Source organism: Ailuropoda melanoleuca, chromosome 2 (assembly GCF_002007445.2).
Source record: "Ailuropoda melanoleuca isolate Jingjing chromosome 2, ASM200744v2, whole genome shotgun sequence".
NCBI lineage: Eukaryota > Metazoa > Chordata > Mammalia > Carnivora > Ursidae > Ailuropoda > Ailuropoda melanoleuca.
The window spans coordinates 56,541,064-56,558,466 of record NC_048219.1 but is presented as its reverse complement, the minus strand read 5'-3'; the positions used below and the strand labels follow the sequence as shown (position 1 = coordinate 56,558,466).

At 36.5% G+C, this 17,403-nt stretch overlaps 1 protein-coding gene across 2 annotated transcripts in view; it reads left to right on the top strand.

The window, feature by feature from the left end:
- Nucleotides 1-17,403, top strand: part of COL24A1 (collagen type XXIV alpha 1 chain) — a 380,233-nt gene that overhangs the window by 342,448 nt on the left and 20,382 nt on the right. For both annotated transcript variants that reach the window (XM_034653815.1, XM_034653814.1), the window contains exons 56-57: nt 8,485-8,520; nt 8,624-8,650. In XM_034653815.1, the coding sequence (XP_034509706.1) occupies nt 8,485-8,520; nt 8,624-8,650 (63 nt within the window). The remainder of the gene's footprint in view (nt 1-8,484; nt 8,521-8,623; nt 8,651-17,403) is intronic.

The window sequence follows — 17,403 nt, the reverse complement described above, 5'->3', positions numbered from 1 at the left end:
AGGGGAACATGGACAAAAGTAAAGAACACTCAGTGATGGGCTGTCTCAGATCAGTGATGTATCCGGGAGCCGTGTCCTGGAAAAACCAGCTGAAATAGCTGGGATGTCTCACCCTTGCCAACTTCTGCAACCTGAGCATCCCTTTCTTTTGTTCTCACTGCTCTCTCTTCACTTCCTGGGTTTTGCGCCTGCTTTTTCTTGCCCGTGCTCTTTATGCCTGTAGTTCCTGTTCATGAGGTTGTAATTTAAAGATAACTTGCTCAAGGTGGACTTACTTGCCGACGTTTTATCCTCAACCCAACTGCCACCTGTGGACGTAATAACTAGTAGTCAGGACCTAGTACAATGCCTGGGAAGTGTTCCTTACTCTTTACTTAAATGTTCTCTTCTCAGAGAGGCTTTTTCTCACTAGCCTATGTAAAATATCATTGCCCCCATCTGCCTCAGATTCCCTATCTTATCTTAACCTGCTTCCTTACCGTTGGACATATTACATATTTATTTGAGTTTTTTGCTTGTTATATCTCTCCTCACTAGATGATGGGCTCCGTGACACAGACATTTTATCTGTTGTTTGTTATAACGCTGTGTCCACAACACCCAAAGTAGTGCCTATCTTATAGTTGGTGTTCAATAAATATTTAGTAAATTACTGGTGAATGAATTAGAAAACATTTGAGGTGTTGGGACATGATAGTTGTCTTTAAACATTTGAAAGGAAGAGGAAGAACCTGTATGAGTGACTCTCGAGGATAAATTTTAAATTGTTTATTTATTGAATTAAATTTTCCATTCCTGTCCTTAGCTCCCTGAGAGACAGTGAGCTCCGTGAGAGATGAAGTATATTTGATACTCCCTAATTCCCAGCCTATCACATGGCTTAGCACATAATTAACACAACAGAATAGATACCATTAACTAAATGGATGGAATGCTGAGGCTGATTTCAGCTCAATACAATAATAAGCTGTCTAATATAATAAGGAACTGCTTTATTTTTTTAAGATTTATTTACTTATTTTAGAGAAAGCATGAATATGAGGGGAAGAGAGAGGGAGAATCTCAAGCAGACTTTGCACTGAATGTGAAGTGTGGGACTCCACACAGGGCTCCAAGTGGGGCTCCAAGCAGGGCTTGATCTCAGGACCCTGGTATCACAACCTGAGCCAAAACCAAGATCCGCCACTCAACTGACTGTGCCACCCAGGGTCCCCCAGGAGGAACTGCTTTAAAAAGATAGCTTTACAAGATAGTGAGTGCCTGTCAGTAGAAGCCTAATGACTATCTTTCTGAGTCACTGGACTGGTAGTCCTGCACTGAGTAGGAAACTAGAATTTATACCGATAAAGCCCGTTGAAGCTCTAAGAGTTTATGATTCTACATAAAAGAAAAATAAGTGGGGGTGCCTGGGTGGCTCAGTCAGTTAAGCGTCTGCCTTCGGCTCAGGTCATGATCCCAGGGTCCTGGGATTGAGTCCTGCATGGGGCTCCTTGCTTAGTGGGGATCCTGCTTCTCCCTTTGCCTGCTGCTCTCCCTGCTTGTGCTCTCTCTCTCTCTGTGTCTGAGAAAGAAGAAAGAAAGAAAGAAAGAAGAAAGAAAGAAAGAAAGAAAGAAAGAAAGAAAGAAAGAAAGAAAGAAAAGAAAGGAAAGAAAAGAAAAGAAAGAAAAGAAAGAAAAAGAAAAGAGAAAGAAAAGTGGATCCCCCATAAAAGAACAAAGAAAGGCACAGACATAAAGATGAGTTCCTTAAAGTAGAGGTGAGCTCCTGTCAGGTTGATTCCTATTCTGAATCCATGCACTTCTGTCATTCTTCATCACTGACAGTGTTGTCCAGATTGCCCTGACGTCTCCCCTGGAATCCTGACTCTGTATTCCTTCCACTTTTCCCCACTACAGTCCATTCTCTACATAGCAACTAGAGTGATAACATTAAAGCATAAACCAGATTATATCACCCTCCTCTTTAAAACCTTCCTATGACTCCTTCTTGCACTGAGAATAAAATCTAAATTCCCTACCTTGGTCTACCATTCCCTACAAGAACTAGCCCCCGTTTGCCTCTCCAAACTCATGATGTACCCTTCTCCCCTTGCTAATGTGCTGACTTTCTTTCTATTCTTTGAAACGTGCCTTTTTTTCACTTAGAAAATTCTTTCATCTGCTCTTCACATGACTGGTTCTTATCTCGTTATTCAGGTACCTCCTCAAGTATCATCTTAGAGAAGCCTTCCATGATCATTTAGTTTCATTATTCCTGATCATTCTCTTTCACAATATCCTGTTTTGTTTTCATTATAGTAGTTAGCAGTATTTTAAATTATTTTTCTGTCTCCTCTGCTGGAATATAAACTCCATGAGAGCAGAGAACTTTGTCTAATACACTGGTTATCAATATCCAAAAAAGAACCTACCATGTAGTAGGTAATATTTGAGAAACGAATTAATAAATAAATGAATATTGTTCCCTAAAATTAAAAGTTAACAACTATTTTCAGTTCTGGCTGGTAAAGTGGCATTTACTGAGTTAACATATTTTTTTGTCTTTTGATCTGTGGATTACAATAGTTCCCTTCATAAATAAGGTGGAAACTCCTAGTACCCAAGGTTGGGGTGGGGAGCAGAGTGGTATTTAGTATAGGCAATAAAATTAGCTATTGAAAGAAGGATTAACTGGCACATTCGAATCTACTGGCTTATTCTGGTTTTTATTGTTGAATAACTGGTACTAAATATCTTTTCATCACTTCTTTCCCTTTGATTCCACTATGGTTTAAGGAACTTTATGAAAGTAATCTTTTAATTCCTAGAAATCATCTTCAATTAACTTTATAAGATGTATGATTAAACCATTCTCTGCTTTCATCCTATGGAAAAGCTTAGTAACATTTCTGATAATCTCATTAGGACTTTTTCAGTATATTCTGCAGGTTTGTTTTAAGGGAATCGTTTAAGTAACTGATGGCCTAAAGACTTGTAGTTAACTACTATGTTTCCAAATATCTTCAAGAGGGTCAGCCTCAAATAATACCAGTACATGGGGTATTTTTGGAATGAATTTTTATTAGCCAAGATCTATTATATTGAGACAAATATGACGCTTCACTCTTCATACAAAGACCAGAAACACAAGAATCTATCAAGCAGACTTCATAAATCTTATTTTTAAATCTTCCATGAAGCTGGCATAGGAATGTGTAAAGCTATGCCATTTTATACCAAGACCAAATCATTATTCAATGCCTTAAAAAAAGTTACAGCTCATTATACAATACATGAAATGTATCCCCTTTAGAATAAATTTGGGATTTTTGGCTAGGAAGCTTTATATCTTCTATAATTTTACATTATAAACTCTAGTATTGGTCTCAAATAGGTCCTCTCCACCGCTGAGAAAGTTGTTTCTGTATTGTCATATATGAAAGAGTCTTTCTATTCTATATTTACTCCATATCTGCCTGCCTATGGACTATTTTAAAAATAAGTCCCTGCACTCATACATATATACTCTAAACTGAGCCAGAGACATCCTAAGAAGACTTCCTAGCAGATAGTATGTGGAACTCCCACCTCTCCCCCTGCTTCAAAATTATCATGTTAATGGCAAATTAATCTTAAAAAGTTATACAGAAGGGGCAATGAACCATGAGAGACTATGGACTCTGGGAAACAAACTGAGGGCTTCAGAGGGGAGGGGGTGGGGGAATGGGATAGGCCGGCAATGGGTATTAAGGAGGGCACGTATTGCATGGTGCACTAGGTGTTATACGCAACTAATGAATCATGGAACTTTACATCAAAATCTAGGGATGTACTGTATGGTGACTAACATAATATAATAAAAAATCATTATTAAAAAAATTTATAAAAATCTCCTGGTTTCCATGATACACCAAACAATTTTAGAACATGATTAATTTATGAAGTAAATAATGCAAAAATGATCATCAGAAATAATAGGTACAATTAGTAAAAAAAATGGAATTTTAACCCATAACAAAAATAATATCCTTGTGTCAATCATCTGAAAAGGATTTTGACAAAATGTCACAACTTGAAACATATAGCTTAAAGCCACAGAAGTAGAAAAAAATAGAGAGTGATCTCAACATTTAAATTTTTATATTAGCTGCCTCATTTTTATAGCATATTATTTAATGAAAATCAGTAAAATCTTGAAGAATACAATTGACATTTTCTCTCATGTTACCTCTAAGTTCATGTGTCTTCACAGTTCTTGATTAGCAGAATTACCTTATTTGCCTCCAGTTTGAAAGTGAGGAAGATGCCTTATAAGGAAAAGCTAAATTATGGGAAAATATGTCCTAAATATTAACAAATTAAGAATTTAAAGTATATATGTATATGATTCTTTTTAAAATGCATTGGTAGTGTAATTCTTTCAAATAAATTATCAAACTCTTTTAATTCAAGTACATACTTCCTTGTATTCATACAAATTTCAAATTTAAAATTCCCAGCTTGCATGCATGTGGTCACCTTCTTTCTTCAAATATAAAATATGAAGAAAAAACCTGATAAAATGTTTAAAAATCACAATTTTAAAGTGAATCTTAGAGATTTATCTTCACCAAACCTTGTTACAATCAAGATATCTGAGATCTAAATGTGCAGCAACTCACTCATGGACATACAATTAATTAGGTACAGAGATAAGACCAGAGTCCAGATCTCCCAATTCCCACACTATTGTACTTTTCTATTAATTATGTACTTCTCAGAAAATAAGCTTTAGAAGCAACTTGAGTAAGAATATGGTAGAGATAGATGATAGATAGATAGATAGATAGATGATAGATAGATAGATAGATAGATAGATAGATAGATAGATACCTCTCACCTACATTAAGAATAGCTCAGCCAGGGGCGCCTGGGTGGCACAGCGGTTAAATGTCTGCCTTCAGCTCAGGGCGTGATCCTGGCGTTATGGGTTCGAGCCCCACATCAGGCTCCTCTGCTATGAGCCTGCTTCTTCCTCTCCCACTCCCCTGCTGTGTTCCTTCTCTCGCTAGCTGTCTTTCTGTCAAATAAATAAATAAAATCTTTAAAAAAAAAAAAAAAAGAATAGCTCAGCCATTTATATGGCAGATTCCATATGAGTAGATGCCTAATTTGTAGTTATCCTCTGTGCCTTATAATTCACTGATTACATCCTAGCTGTATTACTTCTAATAAATCTAATTTAATATTACTAGATTCCCAATTCAGTAAACCCTCTAAATCAGTGGTTCTCATCCCCACCCACTACCACCACACTCACACCACAGTAGACATTTGGCAATATGTAAAGACATATTTGGTTGTCACAACTGGGGAAAAGGGAGAGTTGCTAGTGAGTAGAGACTAGGGATGCGGCTAAACGTCCTGTAATGCAAGCTTCTCAATTTATAAATGAGAATAAGGAAGCTCTCTGTACCTACGCCAGCCTAAAGTGAAGATTATGAAACTAAGTCAAGACTGCATTTACATAAAGGCAAAGTCTAACATACTCAGGTTCAAGGACATGCACTTGCCAGTATTTTTCAGGAGTGAGAAAAAATATGCTGCCTTTGGAGGATCAAATGTAAATTCTGGGATTAAGTGGAAAGAGAGTCTATTTCCAATAGTAGTGCTTTGACTATGGCCAAATTATCACCATAACCATTCACATTAATTTGGTTTCCCTTTAGGAAATTAACATAGACAATCATAGTTTTATTATAAGCTGCTTTATTATAAACTGCTTTAGATACTTTTGTTTCTATAGTATCTAGAGAGAGTGAGTCACTTTTTCTTATTGGTGAGCTAAAGGAATAGAAAAGAGCTAATAAATGTCATATTGTTAAATAATATTTTGTTTCACTTGGCTAATTGCCTCATTCTATGTAGTTGTTTTCTTAGGGTTGTCTTGCCCTGTCTTGTTTGGTTGCAAGTATTTCATTTGATCATATTTGCAATGACCTGACTTGTTTTGGATAACAAGCTGAGAAGAAATCAATAAAATGAGCAGTAGAAATAGTTTCTTCTTTTTATGATAAATTCTTCTTTCAAAGTCAAAGATAAGAGATACATTTTATCCTGAACCACCAGTGAGATTCTGCAAATATCAGAAATATGCTAAGTGGGGTGAAATGTCAACTGTTTATTTTTACAATGTTGTTCCAGAATGGAGAAACTTGCACAGCCAAATTCATTCTGAGCCTCTAAATATTTAAAGGCTATCTCCAATATGACATTTGCGTAATTTATCATGCAGCTTCTGAGGTACAAGTTTTGTACATTCTTTACTTTAAATTGTAATCATAAGCCATGCAAACTAAGAAATGTCCAGCGGGCACGGTACTGGAGTACTCTTATCATTTTTACTTACTGTTGTTTGCTCTAGTTGTCAAAGGGTATTTAGAATCAACGGCTCTGGCAATACTTAATGTAAGTCAAGCATAACATCAACATTATTCAAATCTCAACTGAAGATTAACCGTGTTTTGTCATCTTTTAACCATAATCTGAATTTGACTCAGTGTCATCTTAACATTCAGTTGACCATCACATAAGTGAAATTTTTAGCATTCTTTTTTTTTAGATTTTATTTATTTATTTGAGAGAGAGAGCACAAGCAGGAGGAGGGGCAGAGGGAGAAAGACAAGCAGACTCCCTTCTGAGCAGAGACCCCAACGCAGGGCTCGATCCCAGGACCCTGAGATCATGACCTAAGCCAAAGTCAGATGCTTAACTGACTGAGCCACCCAGGTGCCCCTTGAGCAGACATTCTTAACGGTGATTACTTTTGTTTCATTTTGAAAAATGTCAACATAACTTTTCACATTTTACTGTACACATTTTAATTATCCTAATTTCTAAACTAATACTAATTTTAACATTATGCTTTCATTCAATAACAATTTTCAAACACCTGTTACAAAGTAGTCACTATTCTTGTTCCAGAAAATAAAAAGGTGACTAACACACTCTTAAGGGTTCCTAGGGATTTTCCACTGTGTTATGGCACTGTGTTATGTACTAGGGAATGCAGAAGTGGTTGGTTGAGCAGGAGAGGGGTGGCCAGGGAAGGGTGAGCAAGGTGGGTATAGGGTTTTAAAGACATACTGGAAGAGGAATTAGAGTAAAACAGAGAAGGTAAGAAGAGCATTCCTGGTCAAGGAAATAGCACATGCAAGAAAAACCATGCGTGAGAGAACTTTGAAGATTCAGGGACCTACAAGTAGTTGGTCATAGATGGAGTGTAGGTGTGTTGGGGGGAGTAAGTAGAGGTGAGTCCCAGATCTTGAAGAGGAGGCGGGGGTGTACATTGATTAAGAACATATACTTTTTTATTCAGTTGACTTCAATTTTAATTCTAGCTCTGTTCTGTATTTGCTGTTTGCCATTCTCTTAACTGTAAAATGGAAATATAGCACACAACTTACATATAGTTAGTTCTCAAAAAGTGAGCACACAACTTCCCATGTAGTAAGTTCTCAATAAATAGTAGCTATCACTGTTAGGAAGTTTGTAACTTATCTTCTAGACAATAAAGAGCCATTGAATAATCTTAACTAAGTAATGACCTGATTAGATTTCCACTTTATAAGTAAAATATAGTTAGTATAGTAGAGAGAATAAAGTCAGGGCATCAGATTAGGAATCCAAGCAAAATGTGATGTCTTAGCTAGGGCCGCTGTAACAAATTGCCATAGACTGGATGGCTTAAACAATAAATATTACTTCTCTTAGTTCTAGAGGCTCTGAAGTCCAAGATCAAGGTGCTGGTAGGTTCAATGTCAAGTGAGGTTCTTCTTCCTGGTTTGCAGATAGCTGCCTTCTTGCTGTATCCTTATATGGTAGAGAGATCATTTCTCGTGTGTCTCTTCTTAGGTCACTACCATTCATAAGGGCTCCACATGATCTAATTACCTCCCAAAGACGCCACCTCCAAATGCCATCACACTGGAGATTAGGGCTTTGATATGTTAATTTTAGGGGCACACAAACATTCCGTCTATAGCACATGATTAACACTAAACTAACACAGTTGCCGTGAAGACAGAGAAATAGTATTTTGGAGAGATTTGGAGGTCAATTCAACAGTAGTAGGTAGCCAAACTATAGATGGATGTTGAAGAAGAAGGAGGTGTCTAAGAACCCTAAAGTTTCCATCTTTGCTGATAAGGTGGATGGTAGATAGAAATAGCAGGAAAAACATGCTTAGGCAGTATTAACATTTTTAAATGTTATATTTATAATTGTTTATTAAAACGAATAAATTCAGTTTCTAAGAATATAAGTAAAACATGAAAGTAAATATCCAGCTTGTTCATGAATGTGTGTGATGATTGAGTGCAAAGAGCATATTACTTCAAAATAGTAAAACAACTTTGAATCTTATGACCTGCCTCACAGTGATAGAGGTTGGATCTTAGTTGTCTTGTTTATACCAAACCAGAAGTATAAGATATCCATACTGTGCTTTGTCTCCATTTCTTCTAGGGTCCCCAGGGGCCAAGAGGTCAACCAGGGCCTCCAGTGAGTTTATTTACATTTACATCTGTTTGCTGTTGATGCTTTTATGCATGCTTGGTTTGAGATCTCTACTGAAAAATTCTTTTTAAAATTTGTTATGTTATAGGGTCCACCTGGAGCACCAGGCCCAAGGGTAAGTTTTCTTGGTTTTTTTTTACTTTATCTTAATATAGTACATTAAAGTTTTTTAAAATTTCTTCTAACTCCCTGTTAAAAGGTGTTTCTCCTCCCTACCTCTGTTCTTTTTGCTAATCTAATATAGAGTCTTCCCAATTATAATAACAAAATCTAAACCCCAGACTTCTTGTTTCTAAAATGGGGATGGTCTCTTACTTTCTTGAGTGGATTTGAGTTTTATTTTATTTTTTTAAGGTTTATTTATTTATTTGAGAGAGAGAGTGGGCGGGGCAGCAGAGGGAGACAGAGAATCTCAAGCAGACTCCCCCACTGAGTGGGGAGCCCAACCCGGGGCTCAATCCCATGACCCTGGGATCATGACCTGAGCTAAAATCAGGTCATGGACGCTTAACTGGCTGAGCCATCCAGGTGTCCCATGAGTTTTAAATAAGAAGTAAAGCACACAGCACAGTGCCTGGCATAATAAGTGCTCAAAAAAACTAATTCCTTCCATTTCTCCCTACTTCTGAGTTCTGGCTCTCCTTTTTTAAATGTTCTTTTTCTACCAACCAGTAATCCACTTCTTAGGCTTTACATGAATCCTTCTCAGTTGCTGGTGGCTGTTGAAGCCTCAGACTTAGGTATTTGCTTGTTATCTATGACAACCCAGAGCTCTCTACCCTTACCTTTGAAGCAGTGCTTCTGTTGCCTCATTATCAGTGTTATCTCCTGGACTCTGAAGTTCCAAGTTTGGTTTCCCATATGCTTTGCATTCACTCTCATACTCAATAATCTGTTTGTCTTCCTGCTTCCTGCAAGAGGTCTCCTTCCATCCCCAACCTTCACCCATGCCCCACTCCTACAGCAGGCTGGTCAAATACAATGGTTCTTGTTCACACTTCCTGCCTAAAAATGATCCACCATTGGCTACCTTATCCCAAACAATGCCTAGCCCTATGCTTTCTAGCCTTACTTATTTCCACATGCTGCTCTGGTGTAGTTTGGATCTCTGACAGTTCTAGTAGACGGATCACTGTAGTCCATTCTCAGCAGGCCAGAAACTCCTCATTCCTCTCAGTTTTTCATCAGGGCAAAGAATAACTTTCAAGCCAGATGCCGCAGGAAGATTATTTCCTTGGAAACAGGAGATTCATTCTCCATGATTTTTAAAAATTGCTCCCTGTTTCTGGCCATCTGACTGGGGGATTGAAACCTTCCCTGGCATGAACAACAATAGGAATGCCTTACTTTAATCTTAAATTATTCTCTACTTCTGGTCTTTCTTCCCCCCTGGCTCTTCACAAAGCATGGGTTACAAATACCTTCATCAGTTTTCTTCTCACTTCATAATGACTTTGACATAAGTCCTAAAAGATCACTAGCAAATTAGAGTTATTTAGTGAAAATTTTCACATTGAAATACCAAACTCTGTGGCAACATAGCCCTGTCTCACTTAAAAAATGTTTGTGTGTGTTCCTATGCAGCCAAAATGATGTAGTGTGAGAGATTTTTGCTCTGAACAAAATGTGGATAAGAATATATAATTTCAGGAATTATTAGGGGGATTAAATAGGAGAATATATGTGCTTGTCACATTGTAGATATTTAATAAAGTTTAGTTTATTTATTTCCTTCTTTTCTTCCTTTCTTTTTTGTCTTCCTTTTCCTTGGTCATTATGAAAACTGGTTTCCATATATTATCTTTCTGGGATTTGCACAGTCCATTGTAGGAAAGTGGCAATGTAACCATGAGAGGAAGACTTCTAGAACAGAAGTCTAAATGTCAATGAGAAAATAACTATATATTCTTTCTAAGGTCAACTTATGATCATATCTTCTATGAAATTCTTAATTCCTTCTCATCACACTGCAGGGTAGAACTGATCACTTCCCCTTCATATTGATACTCAATCATTTTCATTCCAGTCTCTTTCTGAGATTGTGAACTCTTTAAAGGTGGAAAACAATTTTTTAAATTTCTTTTCCATTCAAGCCTTTAATAAGTGTCTGTTGAATGAATGAATAAATGAGTCCAAAAAAGCAAGTTGCATCTCTTGGAAAATTTCAGTGGAGATCCTCCAAGATAGAATATTTCACTTGGAGGGAAATAATGTCTAGAATGGAAAAGGGTCATAGAATTAGAGATAGACATTCTCTTAGTAATTTATTTAGCACTTATTTGAGACTGACTTGTGACTCATTAGTGATTTCTTAGACCAGTTTAGTGAGTCTTTTTTTTTTCTTTAAAAAAGCATTTGACAAAATACAGCATCCTTTCCTGATTAAAACTCTTCAAAGTACAGGGACAGAGGGAACATACCTCAATATCATAAAAGCCATCTATGAAAAGCCCACAGTGAATATCATTTTCAGTGGGGAAAAACTGAGAGCTTTTCCCTTAAGGTCAGGAACACGACAAGGTTGCCCACTCTCACCATTATTGTTCAATATACTAGCTTCAGCAGTAAGAAAACAAAGAGAAATAAAAAGCATTCAAATTGGCAAAGAAGAAGTCAAACTCTCTCTCTTCACAGATAACTTGATACTTTATGTGGAAAACCCAAAAGACTCCACCCCCAAGTTATTAGAACTCATACAGCTATTCAGCAACGTGGCGGGATACAAAATCAATGCACAGAAATTAGTTGCATTTCTATACACTAACAATGTAACTGAAGAAAGAGAAATTGAGGAATCAATTCCATTTACGACAGCTCCAAAGACCATTAGATACCTAGGAATAAACCTAAGTGAAGAGGTAAAGGATCTATACTCTAGAAGCTACACTTATGAAAGAAATTGAGGAAGACCCAAAGAGATGGAAAAACATTTCATGCTCATGGATTGGAACAGTTTAGTGAATCTTATTCAGAATTCTTTTGAAATGAAATTAAGTGAAATAGAATAGAAAAAATAAGGGGAGTGACTGCTTGATAGGTACAAGGTTTCTTTTAGAGGTGATGGAAATGTTCCATAATTAAATAGTGGTAATGACTACACAACATAGTGAATTACGAAAAGAACTGAATTGTATACTTTAAAAATGGTTAAAATGGTGGATTTTATGTTATGTGAGTTTTATTTCAATAAAAAAATCAAAAATAAAACAAAAATCAGTATATCAGCCCTAGTAAGAATAAATATGGTTTTGTAATACTTTTCAGTTAAATGTATGTATTTTTGTGTGAACCTTATCATGAAGTAAAAATATATTTCTTGCTATGAGTCAAGGTAAGTTTGAAAACCTCGAATCCAATATAACTCCCTTTTTTAAAGACCTATGGAAGTAAAGTAACATGTCCAAGTTCCTAAAGAAGAATAGCCGAAAAGAAGTGTTTCAGGAAGAGGAATATATATTGATGGTGCTTTCGAGTTTGAGGATATTATCACAGTGGTGGCCAGACCTCAGTGCACATGGTAAAATGTTTGGAAACTAACAAATCTACAACAGGATGTCAAAGTTAACCAAAAAGATTGGTGGGGAGCAGGGAAGAACAAGATGAGTATGTGTGCTGGAGTGGAAACAGTAATCATTACAAATAATTAAATGAGATAAGGAGTATTCAACTGATTTACTCCCATTAGTGGGTTAACTGTGAAACCTGGATTGGTGAATATAGAGGTTGCAGCTGCTGGTCTAATCCCGGTTCCCTAGGACAAGCAGTTACTTCCACTGTAGACAGGGGCATGACCTGAAATCGGTTCTTATCCCATCGTTTACCCTATCCAGTGATCTTAAGACTTCAGAAACCTTAAAAATAACACTGCTCCTCAAAATAGTAGAGTACTCAGACTAGATCTACATTTTATTCGAATAAGTTGGAAAAGAATTATGAAGATTTTATTCCCCCAAGGTATAATGAATCCTAATTCCCCTCATTAGTGCCAACAATCTGATTACTTCTTATTCTCTATACTCTACTTTATGTGCTTGTTTTTATAAACTTTAAGTGATTTTCATGTGAGGAACATGTTCTCTCTAACAAGAGTGCATGGAGGGAGCTTTTGCTCTTGGATTCCTTCACTGCACCTAATGAGAGTTTTACACTCAGATGGGGGCACTTAGATGTTGCTGAATGACTTCCCCAGCAAGTCCTCTTAATAGTCTCTCTGAGCCTGCCCTCACTAAAGTCTAGCCTTGGGAAAACATTAATAATTTCAACAAATTGAATGCTTACTATATGCCAGGCATGAGTCAGGCTTTGGGACTTCATTGGGAATTATACAAATATATGTATTGCCAAGAAAATTTATGAGTGACCAAGTGTTATGACATTTTTTTCTAATGCCTGTTGGGGGGAGACTTTTTCATTGAGCTGACATTTAAAATTGCGGGTACCTTACTTTGCATTAAGTAACATACTCTACACTATTAATCTACTAAAAGTCATTGTGTTCTTCACTGACGCCTATTCACAGGAAATTAAAAAATAGTCATTTTACTTAAGAATATTCACCTAAGTCCTCTGTTGATGGGTGTTTGTTTCCATTCTCTTACTAATACAAACAGTACAAATGTCCAGTCCCTATCCTTATCATTTTGCAGAATATCCATAGGACTAATTCCCAGCAGTGGGATGGTTAAGTGTAAGGGATAATGAGTTTATTTATTTATTTATTTATTTATTTATTTATTTATTTATTATTGTTGTTAATTTTGGTAAAATATACCTAACATAAATTTATCATTTTAACCATTTTAAGTGTACAGTTCAGTGGCATTAATTACCTTCACGTGTTGTGCAACCATCTCCACCACCTATCCCCAGAACTTTTTTGCTCTTTTAAAACTGAAGCTCTGTACCCATTAAATAATTCCCCATTCCTCCCTTTCCCAGCACCTGGCAATTACCATTCTTTCTGTCTCTGTTAATTTGAGTACTCCAGGAACATCATGTAAGTGATAGTCATACAGTATTTGTCCTTTTATGACTGGTTTATTTCACTTAGCATGATGTCTTCAGGATTCATCTACATTGCAGCATGTGTCAGAATTTCTTTCCTTTTTAAGACTGAATAATATTCCATTGTATGTATATATACCACATCTGGTTTATCCAGGTGAACATTGGAATTGTGGTGTACAGGTATCTGTTTGAGTCTTTCCTTTCAATTCATTTTGGTACATACCCAGAAGTGGCATTGCTGGATCATATAGTAATTCTGTGTTTAATTTTTTGAGATACTCCTATACTGTTTTTTATAGCAGCTGCACCCTTACACATTCCCACCAGCACTGCACAGGGTTCCAATTTCTCCACATCTCTGCCAACACTATTTATATTCTAGTTTGTGTGTTTGTTTGTTTTTAAGATTTTATTTATTTATTTGACAGAGAGAGACCGCCAGCGAGAGAGGGAACACAAGCAGGGACAGTGGGAGAGGAAGAAGCAGGCTTCCAGCGGAGGAGCCTGATGTGGGGCTCGATCCCAGGACTCTGGGATCACACCCTGAGCCGAAGGCAGACGCTTAATGACTGAGCCACCCAGGCGCCCCTGTTTGTTTTATAACACCCATCCTAATAGGTGTGAAGTGGTATCTACTTGTGGTTTTGATTTCCATTTCCCTGATGATTAGTGAGGCTGAATATCTTTTCATGTGCTCATTGAGTTATATATCTTCTTTGGGATATGTTTATTCAAATCCTTTGCCCATTCTTGAATTGGGTTGCTTGTTTGTTGTTGTTAGGTTGTAAGAGTTCTTTATACATTGTGGATGTTAATCACATATCCAATATATGATACAAATATTTTCTCCTTTGCCTTTTCACTCTGTTGATAGTGTCCTTTGCACAGTTTTTAATTCTGATGTAGTCCAATTTGTCTATATTTTCTTGTCTTGTTTTTACTGTCATAGCCAAGAAATCATTGCCAAATCCAATGTAATGAAGTTTTTCCCTTGTTTTTTCTAAGAGGTTCATAGGTTTAGCTCTTATATTTAAGTCTTTGATTTATTTAGAGTTTATTTTTGAGTATGATGTAAAGTAAGGGTCTAACTTCATTCTTTTGTATGTGGATATAAAATTTTCCCAGAACTATTTGTTGAAGACTGTTCTTTTCCAATTGAAGGCTCTTGACACCTTGGTCAAAAATCTTTTGACCACATGTGCGAGGGTCTACTTCTGGACTCTGTTGTAGTCTATTGCTCTGTGTCTTTCTCTAGGATAGTACCACACTGTTTTGATTACCGTAGCTTTGTAGTAAATTTTGAAATTGAAGTATGAGGGCTTCAACTCTATTCTTTTTCAGGATTATTTTAGCTATTTGGAATCTGTATTCTCTTTTATATTTACCTGTGTAGCTATGTTTAACAGTGCTCTCTATTTCTTCATTTGGTTTCAAGTTTCTTCCTAGTATCCTTTAATTTCAGTTGAAAGGACTTCCTTTATTATCTTTCTAGGGAAGTTTGCTAGTGATAAATTCTCTAGTTTTTGTTTATCTAGGAATGTCTTAATTTTTCCTTCATTCTCAAAGAATAGTTTCGTTGGATTTAGAATTCTTGGTTGATAGTCTTTTTTTCTTTCAGCGCTCTGAATAGGTCATCCCACTGCCTTCTTGCCTTTATGATTTTTTTATGGAAATTTAGCTGTTAATCTCATTGAGGATCTCTTGAGTCTAATGAGTCTTCTCTCTTTCTGCTGTCAAGATTCTCTGTTTTTCGGGGCACCTGGGTGGCACAGCGGTTAAGCGTCTGCCTTCGGCTCAGGGCGTGATCCCGGCGTTATGGGATTGAGCCCCACATCAGGCTCCTCCACTATGAGCCTGCTTCTTCCTCTCCCACTTCCCCTGCTTGTGTTCCCTCTCTCGCTGGCTGTCTCTATCTCTGTCAAATAAATAAATAAAAAATCTTAAAAAAAAAAAGATTCTCTGTTTTTCTTTAGCTTTCAATAGTTTGATTATGATGTGTCTGGGGAGTTCACTAAGCTTCTTGGATTTGTAGGTTAATTTTTCTCATCAAATGTTCAGCTATTCTTTTTTTTTTAATTGAGGTATATTTGATATATAACATTGTATTAGTTTCAGGTGGTTTAGGTTCTTTCCATTTCTTCTCTGTTGTAAATAATGCTGCAGTGAACATAGGAAATCATACATGCTTTCAAATTAGCATTTTTGTATTCTTCAGATAAATACCCTGAATTGGACTAGCTGGATCATTTGGTAATTCTATTAATTTTTTGAGGAATCTCCATTTTGTTTTTCACAGTGGCTGTACCAAATTACATTTCCAACAACAGTGTACAAGAGCTTCCTTTTCTCTACATCCTCTCCAACACTTATTATTTCTTATCTTTTGATAATAGCCATTCTAACAGGTGTGAAGTGATAGTTCATTGTGGTTTTGATTTGCACTTCCCTGATGATTAGTGATGTTAAGCACCTTTTCATAAACCCGTTGGCCATTTGTGTGTCTTCTTTGGGAAAAAAAGGCCAATTCAGATCTTCTGCCCAATTTTTTTTTAAAGATTTTATTTATTTATTTGACAGAGATAGAGACAGCCAGCGAGAGAGGGAACACAAGCAGGGAGAGTGGGGGAGGAAGCAGGCTCATAGCAGAGGAGCCTGATGTGGGGCTCGATCCCATAACGCCGAGATCACGCCCTGAGCCGAAGGCAGACGCTTAACCGCTGTGCCACCCAGGCGCCCCTGCCCAATTTTTAATTAGATTGTTTTGTGTTGTTGTTTTGTTTTGTTTTTTGTTAGGTTTTTTGTTTTTTTGTTTGTTTGTTTTGCTATTGAGTTGTATGAATTCTCTATATATTTTGGATATTAACCCCTTATCAGATTATATGATTTGCAAATATTTTCTCCTATTCAGTAGATTGCCTTTTCATTTTGCTGTTTGTTTCTTTTGCTGTGCAGAAGCTTTTTAGTTTGTTGTGGTCTCACTTGTTTATATTGGCCTTTGTTACCTTAGCTTTTGTTGTCAAATCCAAAAAAAAAAAAAAAAATTGTCACCAAAACTGATATTGAGGAGCTTACCATCTGTATTTTCTTCAAGTTTTTCTGCATTTTGAGCTGATGTTTGTGTATGATTAAAGTAGTGGTCCAGTTTCATCCTATTGCATGTGGCTGTCCTGTTTTCCCAATACCATTTATTGAAGAGACTGCCCCTTCCCCATTGTATATTTTTGGCTCCTTTGTTATAAATTAATTGGCCACATATGCTTGTATTTATTTCTGGGTTCTCTGTTCTGTGCCATTGGTCTATGTGTCTGCTTTAATGCCAATACCATACTGTTTTGATTACTGTAGATTTTAATACAGTTTGAAATTAGGGAGCATGATACCTCCAGCATTGTTCTTCTTTCTCGAGATTCCTTTGGCTATTCAAGGTCTTTTGTGATTCCATAAAAATATTAGAATTGTTTGTTCTATTTCTATGAAAAGTGCCATTGGAATTTTGATAAGGGATTGCATGACTCTGTAGAATGCTTTGGAAAGTATGGATATTTCAACAATATTAATTCTTTTAATCCAAGCATGGAATATCTTTCCTTTTATTTGTGTCTTCTTGTTTAATTTCTTTCATCATTGTCTTACAGCCATTATTTCATGAAATATTCTTTCTGCCCCTTTTTCTCTCTCCTCCCCTTCTGAGACTCCATTATGCATATGTTAGTATTCTTTTTGGTGTTCCGTAGGTCTCGGGCCTCTGTTCATTTTTTTTCACTCTTTTATCTGTATATTCTTCTGACTGCAAAATCTCAATAAACCTGTCTTCAGGTTCATTGATGGTTCTGTTACCAAAATCTAATGTTGAGCCTCTCT